This window comes from Eubalaena glacialis, chromosome 10, assembly GCF_028564815.1.
Source record: "Eubalaena glacialis isolate mEubGla1 chromosome 10, mEubGla1.1.hap2.+ XY, whole genome shotgun sequence".
NCBI classification, from domain to species: domain Eukaryota; kingdom Metazoa; phylum Chordata; class Mammalia; order Artiodactyla; family Balaenidae; genus Eubalaena; species Eubalaena glacialis.
The window spans coordinates 112,194,189-112,209,924 of NC_083725.1; the positions used below are offsets into that span (position 1 = coordinate 112,194,189).

Sequence of the window (15,736 nt, forward strand, 5' to 3'; positions counted from 1 at the left end):
TACTATGATTGGCTTTACTTGATCACGTGGCCCTGCCCAACGTGATTGACAGTCTCCTCCAGCACCACGTGACTGCAGCTGGGGCGAGGCAGCCCCAAAGGAAGTGGCGGGGGGTGTTCTAGACTGTGGAGGAGTTTGTGATGGCCCCCACCAACTGCGCCCCCTCCTCATTCCGAGGGATGGTAACGGGTAATAAAAATAGATTCTACTCTTCCCATCTCAGAGGTCCTTTGGCAGTGGCCTTCTGCTCCAGGGGGGTTCTGGGTGAGGCCCTTCAAGCTGAGATGGTTCCCCTTTGTCCCCCCACCCCAGTCACCAGCTCTCTGCCACCCACACCTGCAGTGTCCTTTCCAGTCCCACTTCCCAAGTGACGGGCCGTGTGGATCCCTGAGCCATGCCCACCCCTCCAGGACCCAGCATGCTCCTTCCCTTGGCCTCCAAGGCTGCTGTGGAGGATGCCACGCATGTAAAGGGGCCCCAGGGTGCACTAAGCCTTCAGCCTTTCTGAGCTTCCTCCAGGGGCAGAGCCACAAACCACTGGTTCGAGCTGCCATGGTTTGGCACATTTGGAGTGGAAGCATCACTTCTTCCCACCTGGAAGCAGAGGCCCAGGCTGGGGACAGCAGGGGTCAGAGGTGGAGGGAGACCCACATGAGAGAAGGGGCAGGAAAGAATAAACAAGGTGGAAAACACACCCCGACGCAATGCACAGTATGGGCCTTTACTCGGGCAAGACAAATCAGCGAAAGGGACGACTCCCTTCCTTCCTCGTCTTTTCATTCAGGACAAATTTACTGAGCACCTACTATGTGCCAGGTGCTGTGGTGGACCCCAGGGATAGAGGGCTGGGTTAGGAACCCACCACCGATTCATGGAGACAGATAAAGAGACAACCCCCAATGCGGAGGGCCAGATGGAGAAAACAACACAGGTGTGGGTAGGGGGCCAGAGGAGTGAGGGGCTTCCTCTTCAGGGACCAGGGAAAGGCTGCAGTAGGGCGAGAGGGGGCATTAACTTCAGTCTTGTCACCCCACCCTGAAACACACCCCTAAGCCTTGCCGTTACCTTCTCTGTGCAGATCTGCCGTATGTCCACGGTTACGTGTGCCTGGTCCCTCTGGGATGGCACTGGATTATGATCGGCTTGAGCGGGGTGAAAGAGGACTGGTTGCAGAGCTGATAAAGGGGGAAGAGGTGAGAGCAGAAATGGCTTTATTTTTTAAACAGTAAATATCATGCACTGGGCTTAATGGAGACTCAAGTGAACAGTTTGTCAAACTCATTTTCCAAGTGGTCTTCATGGAACCATAAGCAATGTCTCTATTGGGGAGAAACTACCAATAAGAGTAAGAATAATAGCTCTGGTTAATTACATATGCCATTTCACTGTCTCCCCATGAGCCCCTGCGGGGCCTGACCCCCATTGTACAGATGAAGGAAGTCTCCTCCAATCTTCTGCTCCAGTACTGGTTACAGGCACATAGTAGGCCCTCAATAAATACATGTTGAATAAATGAATGGATGAATTAATAGATGCTTCCACTAGAACGCACTGCTGCATCCATGTCGGGAGACATATGGTGTCAGCATGGCTTACTGCCATAATACCAAGCAGAAAAAGTCAGGCTTTGCTTCCCTAGATGAGCCTGAGGCCAGGGCTGGAGCTGTGTCTGCTAATGAGCCCACTCTTCTTGAGGCTCTATATTTGTAGCCTGTGCTACCAACATGAGGATAAATTCTGATCTTCATCAACTTTTTAATTTTATTTATATTTTTTTGTCTGCACTGCGCAGCATGTGGGATCTTAATTCCCCAACCAGGGTCAAACCCATGTCCCCTGCATTGGAAGTGTGGAATCTTAACCACTGGACCGCCAGGTAAGTCCCAAAGTCTGATCTTCGAAGCAACAATCTTCCCCCACCTTCCACTTTTATCCTTTACCCAATGCAGACCAAAGAGATTTATAGCCACCAGTGAGAGAAAAGGTAGAAAAAACAGGGAAAGATAGATCTTAAACACTTCTTGAAAGAGTGTAAATTGGTACAGTCTTTTTGGAGATGACTTGTTCTTAAAAGATGTATAGTCTTTGTCCCAGTAATTTTGCTTCTAAGGTTTATGCTAAAGCGATGATCAGAAGCACCTTCAAACATAAGTAAGCAGGGATGTAGTCCTCAGAGTCTCTTACAAAAGGGAAAATCTGGGACATCCCAGGCCCATTAAACATAAAGTGTCCACAGCATAGATAGGCCATCATGCAACCAACCGTCTTAAAATTGTGTTTCAGCAGAATATTTAATGTTATGAGAAATCATTCCAATATGACATTGAGAGAAAAGAACAGAATACAAAACAGCATGATCCCAGGTTTGCTAAGCATATGGGAGACAGTGCAGCGTACTCGCCAGGCATGTACATCCTGGAGCTTTTCTGCCTGGGTTCAAATCCCACCTCTGGCCCCTACCAGTCATGTGACCTTGATAAGTTCATCTCTGGACATCAGTTTCCTATCCTGTAAATTTGGGATAAGGATAGTTCCTCCCTCACTAATCATCAAGAAAATGCAATCAAATGACAATGAGATACCATCTCCCATCTATTAGGATGGTCATTATCAAAAAACAAAAGATAACAAGTGTTGACGAGGATGTGGAACCCTGTACACTGTTGGCGGGGATGTAAAATGGTGTAGCCGCTGGAAAACAGAATGGAGGTTCCTCAAAAACTTAAAAAGAGAATTACTATTTGATCCAGCAATCCCACTTCTGGGTATGCATTCCAAACAATTAACACCATGATCTCAAAGGGATATTTGTCCTGTCATGTACGTTGCAACATCATTCACATTAGCCAAGATGAAGAAACAACTTAGCTCCATCAACAGTTGAATGGATAAAGAAAATGTGGCAGAGACATAGAATGGAATATTATTCGGCCTTTTAAAAAAATATATTTATTTATTTATTTATTTGGCTGTTCCAGGTCTTAGTTGCGGCACTCGGGATTCTCAGTTGCGGCATGCAGGATCTTTAGTTGCATCATGCGAACTCTTAGTTGTGGTATGTGGGACCTAGTTCCCTGACCAGGGATCAAACCCAGGCCCCCTGCATTGAGAGCGTGGAGTCTTATACACTGCGCCACCAGGGAAGTCCCAGTCATGGTTTTTTATGTATTTAATTTTGTTTCAGTTGATTTGATGTGATGCTAAAATTGTCCCACTTTGGCCTCTTTATACGGATTCCTAAACTTTTTGTCCAGCCCTCGGTGATCTTTGAAGGCCCTCACCTTTCTGGTCCTTCAAGATTCCCAGGCTTATCTTGTGCATTTCTTGGCCCAGCCCTGAAATCAACCATCTCTTGAAGAATCTCTGGATCCTCTGGTGGGAAATGGTGTTTAGAGGCCACAAGCTAGTCCTCAGGATAGTCACTTAGTCACTGTTATCAAGTTGCCATTGCTTCTAGGCTTTTCCGAGGGCAGAGCCAGGAAGCACAGGTTTTAAAAAAAAAAGAAAGAAAAATAATTAATTGGTACAAACTTATACTTCCAATTCAAGTTTTCAGACTGCAAGGTTTTACTTAAGCTTTTTGTTTTATAGGTAAACATCTTTTCTCTCTTCCACTGGAAGTCGTGCTTCATGACAACATTAGCATTAGTTACTTACTTGCTTTAACCTGTAACATACATAAGATACTTTCAAAATAACAGTAGCAATATCACCAACAATAAGGTGTTGGATAAAGTTTCAGATTCTTTGGTTTTTTGTTTTTGGTTTGGTTTTGGAGGGAGGATGTTTTGTTTGTGTGTTTGTTTGTCTTTGTCCTTGGAAGATATCCCACTCTGAATGTAGGTCAAAATTCTGCATTTTAAAGCCACTTAAGTAATGCTTTGTTGTGTGCAGGCTAGGTCACCAACTTGATAGAATTAGGCTCATTTGTCTTAGTTCTCAATTTCAACAAATGTGTTTGTTTATCTCTTTTTTGATTCTGTAACACATTTACATGGTTGCAAAGTCAAACTATAAGACGAAAAATCACACTTCTGTCCCTGCCCCTCCCCCATAAATTACAATTTTTTTTTTTAGTTTTTGGTTTATTCTTCCACTCTTTCTTATTGAAAATTGACATATATGTGTGTGTAAAAGTAACAAATTATAAGCACTTTTCCGGTTCCCCTTTTTAAAAAACTATACAGTATACCCTGAAGATCTCACCCATTCCATGCCTCCCTTCATCTGCATTATGCCCGGTTGTTCGGATGCCCTATGCCTTATTCAACACTCCCCTGTGGATGGTCACTACAGGTAAGTTTCTAATCTTTTGCTTTTACAAACAGTGTTGCAGTGAATGGCTTGTACATATGTCTTTTTGTATTTTTGCCAGTGTATCTTTGGGATAGATCCCTAGAAGTAGAATTGCTGAGCTAAATGGTATAGTGTGTGTCACTTGCTAGTTGCCGTCAGATCCCCTCCGTAGGGACTGAACCACCAAAACTGAATTTTAACAATGTGCAAAAATGAGTAGGAAGACGCAGCACCCAATCTATCGCCCACCTGGTGACCAGGCCAGCCTCCCGTTGTTCTACCCAAGGGACAGGCCTGGATAGATCTCACGCAGGAACACCCAGGCCCTGGGAATCCTGGAAGGAACCATAAAACTGCATCATCTTTACTTTGGCTGGAATAACAGTTTAACAGGTAGCCCTGTTCATCTCAGGCTGAGCAGGAGCTCTGAGTGGTCTTTTTTGTCTTCTTTGACCGATAAGACACTTAGAAGTTATTTCTTTGCATGCTTGGTTTGCTAGACAAAATGTTTCAAGGCATGGATCCTAGTGGGGAATTATATCGGATGCTCAGCAAGTGGACATTATTAAGTTCATTGGTTTATATGACCCTGGTAATCTTTCTTTACAAAAGGAAGGAAAATTAACATGGTTAAGATGCATTCGGTCTCTTACTCATTCGACCAACATGAATTGAACCCCCTCTCTGTCCCCTCTCTACTCCCACCTCTCGGCCAGAAATAAAAACCTGCACAGCCTGCAGGCTGAATCCAGCACACAGTTAGTTGTTTGAGGTTTGGCTCACACTATTTCTTTGAAAAAAAAAAAAATTTCGTTGCTAACATTTAAAATCAGGGGATTTTACATAAATATCCAGACTTCTGACTTCTCTTGAAAACTTGGCCAACCAGCCTGCTTTCCAGGATGGCAGACGCTGGTGGGAGCTGAGGAGAGACTGCCCCTAGTGGTAGGGCATGTGCTGCCCTGTGTCCTGTCTCTGATGCCCGCCCAGCCCTTCCATTTATTTCTCTTGCCTCCTGGGTCATGAGTTTGTGAGAACTGCCCGAGACTGCTAGCTCCCTGAAGATAAGGACCTCCTGTGTCTTACTTGACTTTAACTTTCCAGCATCTAACCCAGACCCTAGCACACAGGGTCCTCCGTGTACCTTTGTTGGACGATATAAAGCATCTTGTGGATGCATGTATCACATTTCTCTCAATAGTGAAACTGTGCAATTGTAATACTACTCTAGCCCAGATCTTTGATGCGGATTGACATCCTAGGTGCCCCTGATCTGTGCTATCTGTCCCACTACGTAAAGCCACTCGTATGTCACTGGGCTGCCCCTAAAGTCTTCACTTTGCCATTTGAACTCTTTTCCTCCTAGCAATCTCCTCTCCACCTGAGGACAGCAACACATGCTTCATGAAGTTGCTCGGAAGACCGCATGAGATCGTCAATGTCAAGCATGGCCCCTAGCATTTACTTTTATCACATTATTAACAATGTTTTATCTCCAAGTTGGCAAGAGTCTCCCCACTCTTAGTTAGTCCGTGCAGTTTAGTTTGGTTTTTCAGCCAAGCCCCAAGGAAGAGATTACAGTAGAAATCTCTGTATTCTGAGAATTTTCCAAGTCCACTCCCCACAGACACTGATGGAGGTAAAGATTTTATCGAGAGGTTCGTATTTCTAATCAGATCCATTAGTGGCCTAAAGGGGACAATTAGGGCATGTCAGAGCACATATAACTAGGAGCTCTTGGCCACCACTGCATGCTCAGAACTCACTCTTTCCTGAGTACTTGGACCCAGGAAAGAAGCATGAAGTGGCTTGGGATCCTTGGGCTGGTGGCCCTCTCAGAGAGCCTAGTCATGTAAGTACGGGGACTGTAAGTGGCATCATCTCTCTTTCGGGGGTTTTCCTTATCCTCTTATTCTTCCACCCATCAGGGTTAGAAGGGAATGTAATCATTCCCTGACAGTCTTGAAGTTCACCTCTCACTTATTGATGAGTACCTTGCCACGGGCAACATGGGGCCCAAGGGTCTTGGGGTAGGCCTGCAGGGCTGCACAACTCTGGGGGTGCCAGTCATATCATGACTTATGTGAAAATGGCACTCCTTGGAATTGCTCAGTGCACAACCTGTGCAACTGTAAGTGTGGTCCTATGGAACAGCATTTCTCCTGTGATTGCTTCTAGGTCTTCTCTCTACTCTCTCTCCATTTCTGTGTGTATGTGTCTGTGTCTTCATCTCTGTATCTCTCTCTTTTATCTCTCCATCCTCTTTGGATGTCTCTGTGCATGCAGAACTCTCTGAGTTTTCAGTTTTTTTGTTTTGTTTTGTTTTTTCTACTTTGACTCTTCCTTGCTTCTCTAGCTTCTTAATTTCCCTAATTTTTTCCCCATCTCCTGGCTTCCTCTCTCACCCCTCTCTTCTGCTTGAGCCCTGGAGAAAGATCTGGGAGGCTACTTCTAGGCTGATTTACTTCTAAAAAGCAGTGTGACCACAGCCAAGTCACAAACTCCCTGCATTTCAAATTCCTCCCCTGTAAAAAGAGGATAATGATCCCCCTTCGGACTCCATCCCAGAACTTCTTAGAAAAAGATACAGTGGGATGGCAATACCAATGGGAATGGCTGTCATTGTTGACACTTCTTACATATCAGGTACATTATATACATCATCTCACTTAACCCAAAACATTCTATATGCGCGATGGGGGTTATTATATTCCACGTTTTTACCTACCGATGGGGAAACTGACTCCAAATTGTCATATGGCTTACCCAAGATTACACAACAGAACCTGTATTCAAACCTAGGTATTTGCCATCGTCTTTGCATAGCGTCCTGATAATAAGAGGACAGTCATAAAAAAAATGCTTGGAAAATACACAGTGCCATTACAATGCAAGGTATGACAGTCATACTATAACACAGACAGCTGATTGCTGCCCCTTCTTTGTTTCCTTTTCCCAATGCTCGGTGAAAGGATCCCTCTAACAAAGATCAAGACCATGCGAGAAACCCTCAGGGAAAAAAACTTGCTGACAAACTTCCTGGAGAAGAACAATGACGACAGGTCCCAGAATGTCGCTCATGACCCGAAATTGTTTCTTCATCCCCTGAGGAACTACTTGGATGTGAGTGCGTTGGGCGGATGGCAGTCTACAGCGCCCCCTGGTGCTCTGGCCTGGCACTGGGGTTCATCTGGAGGCGCCAGGCAGCGTGTTGGGGCTAGGGCTCCTGCAGGAAGCAGAAACACTGGGGAATAGGGACCCCATTCCCAGAGAAGAAGGCATTCTCATCCTCAACTCTTGGTCTGTGGTAACTGGGCCCAGCAATGACCAGGTGGCAGGTAAACATCCATTTCTTGCCAAAGATATGTCATTAGTTTCAGGGAGATTGTTCCTCCTGAACTAAGTGAGCCACTGAGTTACAGATGAAAGGTGAGCCATGTCTGATCGAAAGATAAAGCCAACTGCAAATCAAGATTGAAACCCCAGGCAGACAAAGTTCAGCCTCCGCAGATCCAAGAAGGACACCAGTAAAAAGTTACTGAGCCCCTATGGCCTGTGACGCCATAAAAATCTAACACTATGGTTATTGTAATTGATTTTTAAAAAGGTCTCGTCTCTTCATCAAGAATGCATAGGACAGCCTGAGTGATAGGCAAGGAGTAAATACATGTCAAATAACAGGGCCAGCAGCGTGGTGGTGATAGGACATGGTCTGAGTTTAGAGGAGGTGGCCTGGGGTGACCTAGGAGGGCCAACTGGAGAAAGAAACAGGCTGGGCCTTAAAGGGGAGACTGGGTAGCTGCTCAAATGAACGCACCGGGACTTGCCGGGAGGTCCAGTGCTTAAGACTCAGTGCTTCCACTGCAGGGGGACCGGGTTCGATCCCTGGTCAGGGAACTAAGAGCCCGCATGGAGGGAAAAAAAGAAAAAAACCAAATGAAGGCACCAGTCTGAGCAGAGGCTGTGAGGTGGGGCGGTTGGAAAGTGATCTCAGGAGACACGGGACACCTCGAGGGAACCAGTACTCCGGGAATCGAGGGTGGCCAGGGCAGCCAGGTCTGACCAAATCACCCCTCCCCGGCCCCTGTAGCTAGCCTATGTGGGCAGCATCACCATTGGAACGCCCCCTCAGCAGTTCAAGGTCATCTTTGACACCGGCTCAGCTGACTTGTGGGTGCCCTCCGTCTACTGCGACAGTGTCCCCTGCTGTGAGTACCTGCCCCCCCGCCCATCTTGTTCTCCCCCTCCCACCCCCTTCCCCATCCTTGGCACCTGACGGGCACACATCTCTTGTGTCCGCAGATACACACAAGGTCTTCAACCCTCACTTGTCCACCACCTTCCGGCTCTCGGGCCGGCCCGTCGACCTCACCTTCGGCTCTGGGAGGATGGTTGGATTTCTTGGCTACGACACTGTTCGGGTAACTGGAAACCAGAAGCCGAGTCAGGGCTGGCCCTGGGAACGACCGCTGCTTACAAAACAGATGCAGGGCCAACTGGGAGGGCCCGTCTTTCCCAAAGTCCCCTAGTGGCTGGCCGCCCACCCCACAGTGCTGTGTCCCTGGGGAGACAGTATCCCTGCTGACGCATAAACTCCCAGAATGGCTGACCCAGAGAGTGGCTTGGGGTGTGGATTTGCAGCTGCTTTGCTCATGAGCTGCTCAAGGTTCATTTTGCTGGGAGCAGGGAGAGAGGGGAAAAAAGCACCCACTCTTATATCCTCAGGCTGTGCCAGGTACTTTCAAGGTAACAACTCGTTTAATCCTGCAGCAACCCCACATGGCAAGTGCTATGATTAGCTCCATTAGCCCTATGAGGGGACTGAGGTGCACAAAGCCAGGGCCTTGCCGAGGTCAGGCATCAGGTAAGCAGTGGAACTGGGCTGGCCAGTCAGGATTCATGCAGGTGTGCGGTATTTGGGGAGAGGATAAAACTGATCTTGGGCCCTTGGGGGGAACTGAGGGCTTCGGGAATCCAGACAGGGAAACCGGGGGGCCACAGATGTGGGAGGGGCCTGATAAATGGGGGTCCCCGAGTGGGGGCCTTTGTGAGTCTAGTAAAAACTATAGCCTGCATCCCCAAAGGGCCTGAGTATTCTCTCTCTCTCTCACACATGCAGACGCACATCCCCAAAAGCGTGTTTCCCAGGCAGAATTTTCATAAGAACCCTGGCAGCGACATTGTATAATGGGCTTCTGTCTTCCTGGGCAGATGCAGAATCCACGATGAGCTGCAATGAATTCAGTCCATTTCTGTCATCAGATCATAGGGATGCCAAAGAGAAGACTACCCTGCTCTCTACTCATTTTGTCCTCAAGTGGGAACTATTTGGTCCTCTCCTGAGCCTCAGTTTCCCCACCTGCACAGAAGGCATGAGGCGAATTTGACTCACTTCAGATAGTGTTTGCAGGAGGGGCAGGTGTTAGTTAAAAGCCACAGCCCCGCACAAATGGAACCCGAATTCCTGTCCCAGCTTGGCCTAACCATCTGAGGTCAACCCAGGGCACAGCCAGGCCTCAGTTCTTCTCTGCGGTGCTCATGGCATCTCCACCCCAGGCCAGTCCCAGCCCCACTTCCCAAACCATTATGTGGGTACACTCCCCTCTCCCATAGATTGGGAAACTTGTCGATGTGGTCCAGCCGTTTGGCCTGAGTCAGTCGCAGTTTGGGTTGGAGCATGCACCCTTCGATGGCGTCCTGGGCTTGGGCTACCGCAGCCTCGCCATCCGAGGGACCACCCCCGTCTTCGACAACCTGAAGAAACGAGGCCTCATTTCTCAGCCTGTCTTTGCCTTCTACTTGAGCACGTAAGTCTGAACTGGACAAGCCCTCTCCCTAAGTCAGCTGTAAGATGCTTTCAGTTGCACGAAAAGTTGTAGCCACCTGATCCAGAAGTTTCCTGAGGGACAGTCTAGCCCAGGATAACTATGGCCCCAGGGCTACATCTGGCCTCGCCACTGGTTTTTGTAAATAAAGATTTATGGGAACACACCCATGCTCATGAGCTCAGGGCCAGCAGCTTGGTCCAGGGGGTGTGAAGGGAAGAGGGAGAGCAGTGGAAGGTGTCAGGATACAGGTTGGAGGAAAAGGCAACAGGATGTGCTGATGGATTTGATATGGAAGGAAGGAGAGGGATGGCGGGAATGTTTCCTCCTCACTAACATTTTACCAGGAGCCCAGAAGCAGCTACACAATTCGCAGGCGCCAGTGCGAAATGAAAACGTGGGACCTCTTGTTCAAAAAGTATTAGGAATTTCAAGACAGGGATAGCAGAGGCGCAGGGCCCTGCTGAGTGTGAGGCCCCATGGCTGGCACAGGTCACACACGCTGGTGAAGCCAACCCTGGGTGAGCCTGAGCCCACACCCTTGGCGCCCTCGGGCCTCGGCTTTTCTGAACAATGACAGGCTAGGTGAGGGGGCAGCCAGACCCCTCCGGCACGGTGTCCTCGGAGGGTATCTCTGAGCACTCTGGTTGCTGGAGGGGACCGGGCCCTCTTCAGAAGGGTGGGTGGTCGGAGCCCAGCCAGGCTGCCCAGCTTCGAACCCCTTCTGTGCCACTCATTAGTCGGTGACTGACCTCGGACAGGTCCTCAATCCCTCCGGGCCTCAATTTCCGCCTCTGTAAAATGGGGACCATAGTAGTGCCTCGGATGGGTGGAGAAGCACAGCCCTCAGACAGTGCCTGCCATTATTCTCCTACAGCGAGCCCTCCCTCTTCCTTCTCTCCTCAGCCGGAAGGAGAATGGCAGCATGGTGATGTTTGGCGGGCTGGACCACAGCTACCACAAAGGAGAGCTCCAATGGATACCAGTGTCCCAACCCCACTACTGGCAGATAACCATGAACCAGTAAGCATCTCCCTCTGAGGGCCACCCCACGTGATGCTACCACACGTGCATACGGACACATGCAGACACACACAAATAAATGCACAGACACACAGTCACACACACAGACATACGCTCCACCCCCAAAGACACACATATAAACACACACATAGGCACACATATAAACACACACAGGCACACAGATACACACAAAAACACACACACAGATACACATACACACACACAGACACACAGATACACACACTACCCATGGGTTCATAATCTCCCCAGGCCCCTGACCAGGGCTCTGACCAGGGTCCTGAACAGGGTTCAGAGAGACGTGTGCAGCCCAAGAGGGCTGCACCCACCACGCTGTGAGGCAGGGAGCACGGTTTGAAGACACTAAAGTGCAGTGAAAAGAGGATCAGGGAGGATTTCACCAGCCTGAACAGGGTTGTGATAAGTTGACCAACTGTCTAGGGCTACCCGGGACCGAGGGAGTTCTCACTACACAAAACTACCAGTTTCAAAACAGGGAAAGTCCTGGACAAACCAGGAACACTGGTCTCCTTAGGGAGAAACTCCCTGGCAGTGGAGAGAGGTTGGCTGCATTCTCGAGACCTGAAAGCAACACATACAAAGAGACACTCCCCCCACCCATAGCCACCCACCCCCCATCCCGGGCACACAGTGGGGCAGGGGCTGTGACAGAGAGAATCAGGAAGCCGGGATCCAGGAGTAGCCTGAGAACGAGGGGCGATAATTAATGGGATTCTGAGTGATACCCTCAGACAAAAGCTTACATGTGCTTTGGAGGCCCCCCGGGCTAGCTCAGGCATCGCCTGGCCAGGGGCCTCAGTGTCTGAGCTGGGTGAGTGGGCCCTGCTGGGAGACAACCACTCCCAGAGCAGTCTGTGTCTCCGACACCCCTACTCTCAGCATCTGCTGCCCCGGAGAACCTCCATCTTCACCGTGTGGGTTGACCCATTATTGGTGACACAGCAGATACAAGGCTCTGGTTGTTCCTCATCCATTTTTTCATTCATTCACTCATTCAACAAACATACATTGTGCATCCGCTGTGTGCTAGGCACTTGAGAGAGGCACTGAGGCTACAACTTGCCCTAACATCTAGTAAGGCAGACGTACGTGAAACGAGTCACACACATAATAATGAATTTCCACTTCGGTACATGCTAGAAATGAGGAAGAGTCTACAGAGAGTGACCAAGACAGGAGCCCGATCTAGTCTGGGGGGGAAGACTTCCCTGAAAAAGTGACAAGTAAGCTGGAACCTGGAAGATGAGGAGAAATTAGCTAGACGAAGGGGATGGGGGTCTTCTAGGAAGGGCGACCAGCACATGCCAAGGCCCTGAGGCACCAAAGAGCCTGATGCATTCAGGAACTGAAAGGAAGTCAACGAAGGTTACGTGACCAGAGCAAAGGAAAACAGAGTCAGGGCATGAGCTGAAGGGAGACAGTCAGGGAGGGGGCCAGTCGTGGGGGGAGACTTCAGAGTGATCCTGGTGTCCACTTTGTCCCACTGTCTCTCAGCATCACCATGAACGGTGTGGTTTTTGGTTGTCTCCACGGCTGCCAGGCCATTTTGGATACTGGGACCTCGTTGCTAGTTGGCCCAAGTAGAATGATCACCACCATCCAGATGCTCATCGGCGCCCGCCCTGTCGGTCACGAGGTGAAGGGTCATGCCACAGGGTCACTCCGGGGCTCTCCACACACCAGGGATCACCTGGGCCAACCTCTCTCCCTCTTTCTCTAACAGTATGCGGTTTCATGTGGCTATGTGTCTCGCCTGCCTACTATCGTCTTCACCATCAACGGCAACAACTACCCAGTGCCCCCTGAAGCCTACATCAGAAAGGTGAAGGGCCAACCCTGGTGGAATTGCAGGAACCCTTGGGCTCCTGCTTGCAGGAGGGGGCCCTCTGCAGGCCAAGCCACACCATTGCAGATGCCGCGGAGCCCCTGTGGCTGGGCCAGTGCCTCCCACAAAACCAACCACTTGAGAGTAAGGGGCAGTCTGGGACTTCCATCATCCTGAAATAAATGGGACACCACCCCGTGCCGGCCTGGTGCGAGGCACTAGGAGAAGGGAACACTAAGGGCCTCTGCCCTCAAAGAGCTTCAGTTCAACCAGAGCCCTCAGATGGATGAACACGGAAAGTCAGCTCTAGCAATCCCTGCAATAGGCCAAGTGACAAGTGGGGTGGGTGGGCACAGTCTCAGTGTGTGGTCCCACCATGATGGTTAACGGTCTCCCTCCCATCTCGAAAGTGTCCTGGTTTGGATGACAAATTACATGGTTACCCTAGTCCTCACCTGCAACATCCCCTTGCTAAGCCCCAGTTCCCGCTCTGTGCATTGGGGTACCAGACCCCTCTGTGGGGAGGCTGCACGCTCACGTGAATGAAGGGTACACACTGACTGCGTGGCCCTTGCACAGGGGTGAGGCTTAATGTCAGCTCCCTATGGGAGTTCAGAGGAGGCTGATGGGCTCAAAGAAGGCTTTGAGGAAGAGAGGGAATTTCAGTCATTCTAAACCCCCAGCCTCATGGAGGCACGAGGAGGCCTGCATGGGTCGAGGCAAATCTACACTGGACCCCATGCAAATGGCACCCCCGGGGGCTGAGCCAAGGGGTGCCGGGCGCAGATTAGAGTGATGAGGGCTATACACAAGGAGAGCACCAGGGTAAGTCACCCAACCCGGCCTGGAGTGGCCAGGGAGGGTGAGCGTGGGGCCAGGAAGGCTTCCTAGAGGGGCTGATCACAGTCTCTAAGAACGGGCTGTGGGGAAGAGGGAGAAGCAAAGGCATTCCCTGCAGAGAAAACAGCGAGCATGGGTCAGAAGGAAAGAAACAGCACAGTATGAGGGGAATTACAGGCCATTCTTGCTCTCTTTTTTAAAATTTTATTCAAGTATAGTTGATATACAATGTTGTGTTAATTTCTGCTGTACAGCAAACTGCCTCAGTTATACATGTATTTGTATTCTTTTTCTTATTCTTTTCCACTATAGTTTATCACGGGGTATTGAATAGAGTTCCCTGTGCTATACAGTAGCACCTTTTTGTTTATCCATCCTCTCTATAGTAGTTTGCATCTGCTAATCCCAAACTCCCAATCCTCCCCTCCCCCACCCCCTCTCCCTCATGGCAACCACATGTCTTGGCCGTTCCTGGTCTTGGATGGGCACCCCACTTCCGCAGCTGCTGAGAGAGCCACTTGGTTCTTACCAAAGGAGGGAAATAAAACCGAGAAGCTGCCGGCTCTGGATGCCCAGAGGGTGGCAGGTAAGGGCTCAGGCTGACTGGTGTGCATTTCCGTCTCCCCCAGAACCTTCAGGGCGTCTGCCTCAGCAGCTTTGCAGGGGGCACAGAGAACATGAGCCGGTCGGAGACCTGGATCCTGGGCGACGTCTTCCTGAGGCTGTATTTCTCGGTTTACGATCGGGGAAACAACAGGGTTGGCCTGGCTCCCGCAGTGTAAAGGCTGGGGCCGCTCCAGCAATCAATCAAGCGCCCTGCAAACACACACTCACTCACACGTAGGGCACTCCCACCCAGGGATGGAGGTGGACCGTGTTTGGTGCTCTGCAAAGCCCCATTCTCAGCAAAGAATAAAAGTTTCCATTCTCAACGGTGCTAATACAAATGGGTGCCTCTCTTTGGGTCGGGGAGGTGCATCATAATCGGGCAGGATCTAGAACCTAGTCTGAACCACAAGTGAGAGGAGCCCAACTCCAACTGGCTTCAAGGAAAGGGGAGACTTACTGGAAGGACACTGGGGATGCGGGACACAGGAACCACAGCAGATGCAAAGATCTCAGCGACTGGACCCAAGAGATCAGAAGCCATCAGCTCCCGCTTTCTCTCCCTCACTCTTTCCCGTCTCTCGTCTTTGATCCTCTTAGCCTGACAACTTTCTTCCCTCACACTTCTACACATATATCCCTAACGCGTCTAATCCCTAAGGAAAGAAGCTCAGAAAAACCTCAGGATACCAAGGAGGGCTCTGATTGGTCCACCTCAGATCATGTGTCCAGCCCTGGACCAACCATCCTGGCAGGGGGCTTGGGGTACTATGATTGGCTTTACTTGATCACGTGGCCCTGCCCAACGTGATTGACAGTCTCCTCCAGCACCACGTGACTGCAGCTGGGGCGAGGCAGCCCCAAAGGAAGTGGCGGGGGGTGTTCTAGACTGTGGAGGAGTTTGTGATGGCCCCCACCAACTGCGCCCCCTCCTCATTCCGAGGGATGGTAACGGGTAATAAAAATAGATTCTACTCTTCCCATCTCAGAGGTCCTTTGGCAGTGGCCTTCTGCTCCAGGGGGGTTCTGGGTGAGGCCCTTCAAGCTGAGATGGTTCCCCTTTGTCCCCCCACCCCAGTCACCAGCTCTCTGCCACCCACACCTGCAGTGTCCTTTCCAGTCCCACTTCCCAAGTGACGGGCCGTGTGGATCCCTGAGCCATGCCCACCCCTCCAGGACCCAGCATGCTCCTTCCCTTGGCCTCCAAGGCTGCTGTGGAGGATGCCACGCATGTAAAGGGGCCCCAGGGTGCACTAAGCCTTCAGCCTTTCTGAGCTTCCTC

General features: G+C 50.1%; 1 protein-coding gene across 1 annotated transcript; it reads left to right on the forward strand.

The window, feature by feature from the left end:
* The first annotated feature begins 6,047 nt into the window (after positions 1-6,047).
* LOC133098740 (pregnancy-associated glycoprotein 2-like) lies at positions 6,048-14,630 on the forward strand. The gene is made up of 9 exons (XM_061201813.1): positions 6,048-6,148; positions 7,269-7,419; positions 8,387-8,504; positions 8,599-8,717; positions 9,910-10,103; positions 11,028-11,144; positions 12,678-12,819; positions 12,907-13,005; positions 14,478-14,630. The coding sequence occupies exons 1-9, from the start codon at positions 6,048-6,050 to the stop codon at positions 14,628-14,630; spliced, it is 1,194 nt and encodes a 397-aa protein (XP_061057796.1).
* The last annotated feature ends 1,106 nt before the right edge of the window (positions 14,631-15,736 follow it).

Coding starts and splice junctions, on each gene's coding strand:
- LOC133098740 (XM_061201813.1), top strand. CDS start 6,048: ATGCTCAGAACTCACTCTTTCCTGAGTACTTGGACCCAGGAAAGAAGC. Junction 8,505..8,598: donor CTGCGACAGTGTCCCCTGCT/GTGAGTACCTGC, acceptor TTGTGTCCGCAG/ATACACACAAGGTCTTCAAC. Junction 13,006..14,477: donor CTGAAGCCTACATCAGAAAG/GTGAAGGGCCAA, acceptor CGTCTCCCCCAG/AACCTTCAGGGCGTCTGCCT.